The following is a 10456-nucleotide window of genomic DNA, read 5'->3' as shown; positions in this document are numbered from 1 at the left end:
TTCAAATGATCAACTTTTTCTTTCGTGGCTTGCAGAGGGAACTGTCAGCGTGTCTTGACTGTCACCTGGAGGTACAGAGTCTCAGGAAGTAGAGTATTGATGCGACTTACACTTTTAAGCTTTTCCTAAAGGCAGAAATTGGACATCAAGGAGTATTATAATCCACTAAAAAACCTGCCCCAAACTTGTTTTTGAGATTCAAATGTTAGTATGTACCTGCAAAGCTCTGCTGTGACTACAATGCCATGCTTGTCATTCTGTGTAGAAGCTACTGAAAGATTTTTTAAAATAGGTTTATCTGTGCTAGTAAAGCAGCAAAATAAAGGGAGAGAAGTTTTGGAGTATTTTAAAACATTGTGTGCTACATATGAATATATTAAAATTAAAAAGTATTAGAAGGGTTCAAGGCCATGATCCCATTGATTTTTATGCAGTTCCAAAGTTTTTTGTTGGAGAAAATGAAATCTGTTTCTTAAACCTGTAATAAATTTCCCTGAGAGCTCTTATTTTGGTTTTCTTCTACAGCAGCACAGATGGCTCTTTGTCTGCTGGGTCAGACAGGCAGGCTGCAAAGAGCCATTCAAGAAACTCAACAGTATTCTCTGATCCCAGCCTTTTACACCAACTTACAACTCACCCTAAAATACCAGTAATAAAGTAAATAAGAGCTAAACTATGAACTCCACAATTAAAAGTATGATAGGTAGATCAGCAAGGATCCTGAGTGTTGCGATGCTGAGCGCTGCACTGCTAACCCTGAGCACTCTGCTGCTTGCCCTGTGCCATGCACGTGTTCCCCAATGGAATGACTAGATATGCCTGCCAATCAAAGCCAAAATCCCCAGACACTGCCGGGAGAGGGGACTGTATAATACAGGAAGAGTTAAAGGCAGAGGAAAGGTCCAGGTCTTGGCACTTACCTTGCTGGGCGTCATTTGGCTCAGGATCCTCAGCCTTGAACCTTCTGTAATATTTAGACACCTAAGCCTGGTTTTCCTGGTTGTGAAAAGCCACAAGTAATATAGTTCCCATCTGAGAAGAATCTGTTTCCAAGTGGTTAAAGCTTCTCCTCACTATATAAGGAGACTCTTCCACCAGACCTGGGTCTGTTCTACCAGATCTTGGTCTCTTCTACCAAATTCGGAATATAGACCTGGTCTTTCATTCCCAGGCTCTGCAATGGGTTCCCATAATAAAATGCTTCTCATCTTTCCTACTGTGGTTATTTCACTTAGTGAAGACTGAGGAATCAATAGCAATTATTTACTGGTTGAATTCACACCAGTGCTCTAACAAATTGTATTCATAAACGGGACGAGTTTTCACAAGAAAGGTGGAGATACCCAGCGACCCAGAGGGCAGCCCCTTGAATTTAAACATTCTTTGCTGAGGTAGTGGAAATACGTGTGTGTCTGAGCACATCCTCCTCTCCAGGCTTGTGTGGCTCTTGTTTGGGAATACTGAGAGGCTGTGTGAGGGGGAGAAGAGCTCAAGTTGCAGTGGAGAGACTGCACTCATGGCACCAGCCTCATGGCACGAGCATCTGCTGTGCACATTGCACTGACAATGCCATGCTGACCTTATATGAGCCAGCCTGGGTTGTGCAGCAGTGGACTGGCCAAGTGGAAGATTTTAGTGACATTTTAATGGTGGATGTACCTCATCATCTTTGCTGCTGTGTTTGTAAAGCCACGTATAACAGGTAAATTCTGTATCATATGTCAGTAGGGGTAAGATATAGGAATCACCAGTTGGTGTAATACAGATCCTGGTTTATTACAAGTTTATCATATTAGCTCCTTTTGTCTGGGAAACAGTTAAGTCAAAGTAGATCAGTAGTTCTGAGTCGAGTATTTCACCAGCATTCAACAACAGTTGCTGTCCTCAGAAGCATTTAAATATATCAAAAGCCCACAGAGCACAAGCTTAGCAGATGGCAAGGCTTGCTCAAACTAAAGTAGGCTAAGGAGGATGTTGACATTTGTTTCCCAGATGGTGATGCACATTGCAAGTCAAACGAGCACTGAGAACTGCCCAGTGCACTCACCAGAGCTCAGAGCAGATGTCCCATTAGTATTTGCTAAGACCTTCTTTTACAGCACTCGCCAGTTTGCTTCCCCTGGCAAAGCCAGCCATTTGGGATTTAAAAGCTTGTAGCCCAGACCCAAACTCAGCTGCACCACGAAGCTTCTGCTTGTGCGTGATGCTCATATAAGCTGTCACAGGAGCAGTTGCTATAATTAAGGATTTACAACATTCCATGAATTTTCCCAACTGGTTTAGGGATCCATCATTCTTCACCAGCTGTTTTATGAAGCTAGTTGGTGCATGGCTGCCATCCCTCACAGTGCAGGACCCCCCACTTCAGCCATGAGGCTGGTGCCAGTCCCAGTGCCCAGGATGGTGTGTGCTGGGGCTGATGCCAGCAGCGTGACCTGTGCTGCAAATCTCAGCTCGCTGCTGTTGTTCAGCCAGTACGGATGTGGAGGGGGGAGAAAGGTAGAAGTGGCTTAAAGCACAGAAGTAACTAACTGCAGGCAGAGCCACTGGAAAGGTTTAGTGTAAACAAAAATCCAGTCCAGCGTGAATGGCTGAACGTCCTGTAACATGCGTTCCTAGAGGAGAAACGTGTGTTTTTGTTAAATACTTGAGAAGAAAAATACCAAAGCTTCTCTCCCCCTTCTGGAAACTCTACAAACCCCAGGAAGATCGCAGCATACAGAACATACCTTTTGAATATTTGCTATTTCTCTATTTAATCCTTAAGGACACACGGCATCCTTTATTTCATAATGCTTTAATTTCTAGTATGATGAAAAATAAAATATTACTTTAAATGAAAGCAAAATGGGATGGTATATGCTGGGTTGCAGAGGACTTTCTTGGGTTATTAAATTGATAAGTGTTCACTCAGGCAATGCCACGCTCTTCGATAAAAGCCCAAATTCCGCTGCTGTTCAGAAGGATCTTGTGCCCTTACCTGGCCCTTCTGTCAAAACAAAACCAGTGATTTCTACCTCAGCTGCTGCTGTTTTATCACCGTTTCCACTCACGGTGGAACTCCTGCTGGACCGTTAAGGGATTTCTTGGCGGAAAGGGGTTCCCGGCCGCAGGGCGAGCTCCCGAGACTGGGACGAGGCTCCCCGGTGCTCAGGAGGGCCCGTCCGGGGCTGCCGGCGCCTCCCGGGGCGAGGTCCGCTGGGCTAGTCCGAGGGGCGGGCGCCCTCCGGCCCCCGTGCCAATGGCTGCGGGGAGGTGTCTCTGCCTGGACGTTCCCGCTCGGTTACAGGATGGAAATTCCGGGCCTCCCCGGGGAGGGAGCTCGGGCTTCGCGCTCTGAAAGGGTCATTTATCCCCGCGCTGCCGCTCGGAGCGGTGGGTATAGTCCCCGCGCCGCAGCCTCCTCGGCCCCAGCCCCGCGGCCCCAGCCCGCACCATGCCCCGCGCCCCGGGCGCCGCCGCTCCGGTGCTGCTGCTGCTGGCGCTGCTGCTGGCGGCCGCCCCGCCGCTCGGTGGCTCGGAGAGCCCCAAGGGGAAGCAGAAGGCGCTGAGGCAGCGGGAGGTGGTGGACATGGTGAGAGCGGCGGGGGCTGTGGGGACGGGAGCGGGGCGGCAGAGACTGGGGGGACGGAGGAGCGCGGCTCTTTTTTGTTGGAAAGGTTGGGGGAAAAAAAGGGAAAATCAGCGGTTTTCGGAAAACCTGTCTGCCGCTGCGGGCCGGGCACCGCCGGGTCCCGGCGCCGCTCGGGATCTGTCTTGGGTTGTTTTTTATTACGCCCTGGTTGTGCGGAATGGGGAAAATGCTGAGAAAGGTTTGGACGAGCTGTGATAGAAACCGCTGTTTTGCGACGGATGCGTGCGTGTCTTTCCTTCGTGTTTTCTACATAGACCCAGAGCCTGCGGCTGAAGCCATGGTGGGCTCTGCTCTCGGCCGCCTGTGGGGAGCCCGGCCCGGCTGGAACACCGCAGTCCCTGCATGTCGGTGGTGATGCTGTTCAGATCCCAAAGGGCCAGTGGACAATAAACTACAAGAGAGAAACCAGAGGACTGCTTTTTAGTAGCCGTTAGTTACTGCAAAAACCGTATCTGCATGCTTACTGCCCCCCCTTTGCCTTGGCGTGGTATTGATGCATTATCCCCTTTGGCACCTGGGACTGCCGTTCCATTGCAACTAGAAACCTGGATGCACAGGGACTATCCTGTCTCAGGGATAGAAAAAAGGAGGGAGATTTTCCAGTCTTTGGAATGCAGAAAGCAGATGTGAAGCTATTTCTGTGAGTGCCTGGGCTGCCGTTCACCTCCTATAGAAAAGCAGTGGCAGGGCCATTTCTGCTAAGTCTCCAGAGAGATCCCCTGAACTGATGTGCTGAAGCACCGCTGGTACAAAGCTCCTTCACTTTCACACCACCTCATTACCCTTTTACTTTAATTGTGGAAATTGAATTGCATTGAGAATAAGGAGTCAGCACACATGGAGGAGATTACATTGGAGCAGTGTTTCAGGGTCTCTCATTTCTCTTGCATTGCTCCATGCTTTCGTGTGCCACAGAGTAAGCAGCAAAGCGCAGGTAAAGTGCTGGCAGCTGAGGCAGGCGCAGCATGGTTGTACTGAGTGCTTCAGCAAAAGCCCTTCAGGGCAGCATGGAGGCATGCTCCAGAGAGGATCCTGCCTTCAGTAGACATTTTAAAAGATGTTTTATGCATTTCCAGCTCAAGAAAGCATGAGGCCTGAGCCTCGTCTGCCCCCCGCTCGCCCCAGTTTCCACATCCTTGGCATTTCTGTGGTGAGTAACCACATGAGGAAGCCAGAGACAGTCACTGTTACAAGTAGCATCCAGTGGGAAAAGAGCAGCAAAAGCAGATAACCAGTGCTGCGCGAAACAAAAATGTCTGCATCATTCGCATGGTCTCTGAGTCAGTGTGTGCTTTGCCCAGCAGCCTGCTCTGCAGCTAACAACTTCTACACGTGGCTTTCTTGATTATAACATCCCACTGTTTCCACTGCCATTTGTCAACAGTGTTTTCTTTGGTGAAGGTACTAAGGGAATGCCAGCATCCATTAATCCAACTCTCGCCTCACTGCTTACTAGACTTCTTCATACACTCACTCATTTTATTTGTAGAGTGGCTCCAGCCAAGCCTGTGATGTCCAGGTGCCTGTTTTGCACCGAAGCCCTGGAAAAGGAACAGCCCCAGAAGAAGAAAGTTGACCAGCCTGACAAAGGAGAGAAGGCAGAGGCTGTAGCTTACAGCTCCCATGGTGCAGTAGTGGTATGGCTTGCAGGAGAAGGAATAGTTCGTTAGTCATTTCTTTTTGAAACAGGTAGGGATTAGGTGGTTTAAAACAGGTGAAGAGATATAGGCGTGAGAAAGGGCAAGAGCAGAATGTAATTATCTGTGTGGCCTTGGGATGAAGAGGAAGCAGTCACCAGATGGGCAAGAGCATTTAAAGTGAAAGCCCTGCCACCCCCAGCCCCCACAGGTTCCTGCTTGATGTTTCTTTTCCTGCTCTCCCAACTCCACACACGGGTGTCGCCCAGCATCCAGTGCTCAGGCTGCTGGGGAAGGAGCTCTGCGCTGCACAAACCTCCTCTCCAAGGAGGGCATCTCAAATCCCATAAGGTACGAAGGCAACATGTGTTAACATGTGGTCTGGGAGAGCAATGTCTGACCTTTCTCAATACCGTGATGTTAGGGAGGATGTTAGTGTGCTGTCCCTCCCATGTGTGCCTTCCCACTGCTACAAATGGGAATCCTGAGTCTGGGATTATTCCAGGGTGCAGCTTTCCACATCCACATCAACACTGACTCACTGTGTGCACTCTGGAGTCTGACTTGCGTGGTGTGATTATCGCAATGTGATTCTGTGGCGGAGACGGTGAGATAGAAGGAAACCAGACTTAACTTCTCTCTATGAAATGCAAAGGTTTCTCCACTTCTTTCTTCCTTTTTTTTTTTTTTTCTTTTTTGCCATGTTTTAATTCTAGGATTTATGCCTCTTTTCATAAAATAATTGGCGTCTTAATTTATAGCAAATCCTGCTGGCATTGCTTATCTTTGAACTTTTATTTTTCCCTTTTTTTCCCTCTGTGGAACCATCTTCTTGGTGATCCAGAAATTGCCTGTCACAGCAGGGGGTTTGTTTGTTGTTGTTGTTTGTTTGTGTTTGACTTGGTTAGCCTTTGAGTGAGGGATGGAAGCAGCCAGATCTGTTCTGTGTTTCAGTACAATGGCGTGTGCCTGCAAGGCCCCAGCGGCGTTCCCGGACGAGATGGAAACCCTGGAGCCAACGGGATCCCTGGGACGCCTGGGATCCCAGGACGGGATGGGCTGAAGGGAGAGAAGGGCGAATGCATGCGCGAGAGCATCGAGGAGTCCTGGACGCCCAACTTCAAGCAGTGTTCATGGAGTGCACTTAACTATGGCATTGATCTTGGGAAGATAGCAGTAAGTTAGCTTTGCCACGGATGCTGCACTGCACCAACCACAGCAGAGTCTCAATCTCCCTCTGTGAGCTGGGTAGCACCAATTGTACAGGTTTCTCCTTGAAGCCTTTTTCACAGAGTCATAGAACAGTTTGGGTTGGAAGGGACCTTAAAGATCATCTAGTTCCAACCCCCTGCCATGTGCAGGGACACCAGACACTAGACCAGGTTGCTCAAAGCCCCGTCAAACCTGGCCTTGAACACTGCCAGGAATGGGGCAGCCACAGCTTCTCTGGGCAACCTGCAAAAAGGAGCAGAACTACTGAGGGTTGCCCAGACTAACCCAAGCAGCCTGCCCTTCACTGCAGCCCTGGGTATAAAACTTTTAAACACAATGGTGCGAGCCTAGAAAGGGGAAGAAATCCCACCTTAATCACAGCTATGAAGCAATGCCCAGATTGGTTGGAGAAATTTAACTGCTATTGCTGTGCTTACAGTGAGAACCTTTCTGAGCTGGTATTTCTCATTGCCTTGTATTTGCAGAACTGTCCCTAGCTTCCCCCATCCCCCGATATCCAGTATTTTAAAGACAGGTAACGACTTCTTAAAAACCTGAAAATGTTTCTTTTTCAGTTGTGGAGCTTTTTTCAGGGTTTAAGCCTTTCACAAATCTTGTAATTGGTGAATCCAGGATTTCTGGTAACAGATACAGAAATTGTACTGTCCTCTCCTGCTAGGACTTAAGTACAGCCTTCAGACAGCTCATACCCCTTTACATAAACCCCAGAATATAACAAGGTTACCAACTTAGCAGCAGGTATTACCTAAATCATGTTAAGAATTTCCACAATCCCACTTCTCCATTACTGTCTATGAGGTGCTGCTTCTGATTTGCATCTTTGCACCATACTGTATTTGCCAGGCTCTACTTTTTTCTTCTGTTTCATTTTTTCCAGAGGGAAGGGACTAAAGAGAATAGCGAAACCATTCTGAAATAAATATATTCCTAATATATTCAAAAATCTATTTCCTAAATATAAATGTGTAGAAAATAAGTAGGTTAAAACCCAGAGGTTGCTACCAAAGCATTTTTCTCTCCTCTCAGGAATGCACATTTACAAAGATGCGCTCCAACAGTGCTCTCCGTGTTCTCTTCAGCGGATCGCTTCGGCTAAAATGCAAAAGTGCCTGTTGTCAGCGCTGGTACTTCACTTTTAATGGAGCAGAATGTGCTGGGCCACTTCCTATTGAAGCCATAATCTATTTAGATCAAGGAAGCCCAGAGCTGAATTCTACTATTAATATACACCGAACTTCTTCAGGTATGTATGCTGAGACTGCATGAACAGAGATGGAGAAGCCAGTAGCAAATCTAGTCACCAAGTGCAGAGGGTAAAGTCTGCCTTATAAACTCAAAAGACTGAAAGGAGGAGGAAGAGGGGCCAGCTAACGCTTGTTACTCTTACTCTGCTGTCTCACAGGTGACTATCAATATTAACAGAATTATTTATTAAGTGGTACTTCATTACTGTGATATTTTTGATGGCACTTACATTCTGCAATTTAGAAATGGAAGAGATTTCTAACCAGACAGTTCTACTGATCTCTGCTACATGAATACAGAGACATTTTGTGCTGTATTAGCATGTGGAGAAACTGCCTTTCTGCCAAGAAGACAGAGTCATGTCATACTGATATTTGCACAGTATCTGTGCATAAAATTAGACTTATTCCTCCTGGAATTTCTCCTATAATTTCAGGTGGGGCAGAAAAGTACCCCCAAAGTGAAATAGCTAGGAAATATTACTCAGTTGCTATGCAAAAGGCAAATTAGTGAAGTAATTTCAACATAAAAGGAGGTGATACTAGGAACAGGGGAACTAACATCAAGTCTATACTCTTTCTCCATTATTCTCCCTATACTATTTCATATAGCATATGAATCTAACATCCAACATTATATAGTATATAATCTAACATCTAGAGTTATGATAGAGTTTTTTCATTAAGGAGTAGGACCCATATGTCCTCATTAACGCACCTCCAACTGGTGGTGGTAGTGGCAAGAAAAAAGGGACAACAGAAGTGGAACTTTACGCAGAAGCAATGAATTAAGAGTGGAAGAGATTCCAGGGCAGCAATCACCTTTGCAAGGCTTAGCTGTGGAAGCCAGTTACGGCGGTGTCCCTATTCCCCCTCCCCATCCCTGCTAAAAAGATGGCTGGATGGGACTGAAGCCATATCCCAGCTACCAGTTAGGGAATTTGGATGTTTACAGATGCAGGTGTATCATCTCCCATGTAGCCATCCTGTGGGTTGTGATCTGCTGCAGGTATTGCAACAGTCATCAAGAAGCAGCATGGATAAAGGTAGTGCGTGACTCTAACCTATGCTGCCACATCTCTAAGCAATAGTTTTTATTTCTAAAAGTGCTATTCAGGTTTATCTAAACAGCATAAGCTTGCAATGAACTGCTGTTCTCAAGAACTGGTGTCCATCTTCAGTGGTGAAATACAAAGTGGTTTTGTCTGCTGAGGTAACCTGATTTTTATCTTTAACCAGTGGAAGGTCTGTGTGAAGGGATCAATGCTGGTTTGGTGGACATTGCCATCTGGGTCGGGACTTGCTCAGATTATCCACGGGGAGATGCTTCTACTGGATGGAACTCAGTCTCCCGCATTATCATTGAAGAACTGCCAAAATAATTCCCCCCCCCCCCCCCCTTTTTTATTTTATACCATTTTCTTCAGAATTTATTTCTATGGAGTTGGATGCAAGTATGTGAGTGGAAGGCACCAAACTCTTGCATCTGTAGTCTTTGTCTAGCCTTTTTTTTGCACATTGCAGAGGCTTTTTACAATAGTCATTTTAGAATATAAATATCAAACTCAAGTTCATTACCTTTTTTAATTCCTTGTTTGATGTATGAAAATATACCACCACCATTTTAAGAGTTAACTGTAACTTTTTGTGTCAAATAAATAAGACCTTTTACAAATAAAAGAGCCAAGCTATTTTATTGACCATCGAAGTGTTTAAAGTGTTTACATGGTCTTATGAAACATGATTTTCTTAGAAGACTTCACAGAAAGTTCTAAGAAAGTAAACTCAGATCTTGGCTTTAGCATTCAGAAAACATATGTAATATCTACTCCTTTACTCCTGGTAAACCTGACTACTGAATAGGATGCTCTGCTGTTACACTTATAAGTCTCTCAACTAACTCCCAGTGACTTAACTGTGACCTAGATGATGTGGTAAGTGTTAAAATACCTTGTTCTGAATGACTTACTTAAAAATAGACTGTGTAAGCTCTCCTTCCCTCTTTTGCTTGCCGATAGACTGGATTTCGGTATAAGCATCTATGATTGGTCTCCACTATTAGCATGCAGATGCTAAAAAACTTTACAGTTACAAAATTTAATTGCTTCAATAAAATAATTCTCCTAGATTCAGCCTTTCAGATATGTAAAATCACTTTGGTGTTAAGTAAAAGCTAGACCTATTAAATAGTTTGGAGGATATAGAAATAAGGCAGGCTGAAATGCCTTTCAAAAAGTGTATTGGTAAAGTGAAAGAATGATGTCACAGCTATTTGACTGCAACCTCCAGACTGGACAAGTGACAATGCTGATCATGGCAGCACACCATTAGCTTCAGCGCTTTAAGTGTTTTCTTCCAAATGCAACAAGTGATATACTAAAATATTTTTTTTTTTAATTTTAGAGATTCTCAAGGGAAACAACAGTCATGTTTACATTACAAAATCAATTTTACATTAAGGAAATAAAAAAAAAATCCCAACAAGATACAGCATGTATAACATGCAGAAATCTACAGTCTTCCCAGACATTAAAAGGAAGAAACATTAAATCTGAGATAATGAATTTATTTCAGCTAACATTAAGTCTCAGGTTTTTTTCTGATCTGGTTATAAGATTTTCCCCATACATCTTAAATTGGTAGCTATTATCTGCAGCTTTTGTGAAGAATGCTGGAGGAACACACCTGCAGCTAGGAGAGGATTCGCA

The 10456-nt window shown here is 45.3% G+C and overlaps 1 protein-coding gene across 1 annotated transcript; it reads left to right on the top strand.

Annotated features, from left to right (window-relative positions):
• The first annotated feature begins 3311 nt into the window (after positions 1-3311).
• On the top strand, positions 3312-10212 carry CTHRC1 (collagen triple helix repeat containing 1). The gene is made up of 4 exons (XM_030481936.1): positions 3312-3574; positions 6226-6447; positions 7531-7747; positions 8988-10212. The coding sequence occupies exons 1-4, from the start codon at positions 3437-3439 to the stop codon at positions 9128-9130; spliced, it is 720 nt and encodes a 239-aa protein (XP_030337796.1). The 5' UTR covers positions 3312-3436; the 3' UTR covers positions 9131-10212.
• Positions 10213-10456: the final 244 nt, after the last annotated feature.

Source organism: Strigops habroptila, chromosome 1, assembly GCF_004027225.2.
Source record: "Strigops habroptila isolate Jane chromosome 1, bStrHab1.2.pri, whole genome shotgun sequence".
NCBI classification, from domain to species: Eukaryota; Metazoa; Chordata; class Aves; order Psittaciformes; family Psittacidae; genus Strigops; species Strigops habroptila.
This window is presented reverse-complemented; position numbering and strand designations above follow the sequence as displayed.

Excerpts from the sequence above, each read along its gene's own strand:
- CTHRC1 (XM_030481936.1), top strand. The coding sequence starts at position 3,437 with ATGCCCCGCGCCCCGGGCGCCGCCGCTCCGGTGCTGCTGCTGCTGGCG. Across the intron at positions 6,448-7,530 it reads TTGATCTTGGGAAGATAGCA|GAATGCACATTTACAAAGAT; the intron begins GTAAGTTAGCTT and ends CTCTCCTCTCAG. Across the intron at positions 7,748-8,987 it reads TATACACCGAACTTCTTCAG|TGGAAGGTCTGTGTGAAGGG; the intron begins GTATGTATGCTG and ends ATCTTTAACCAG.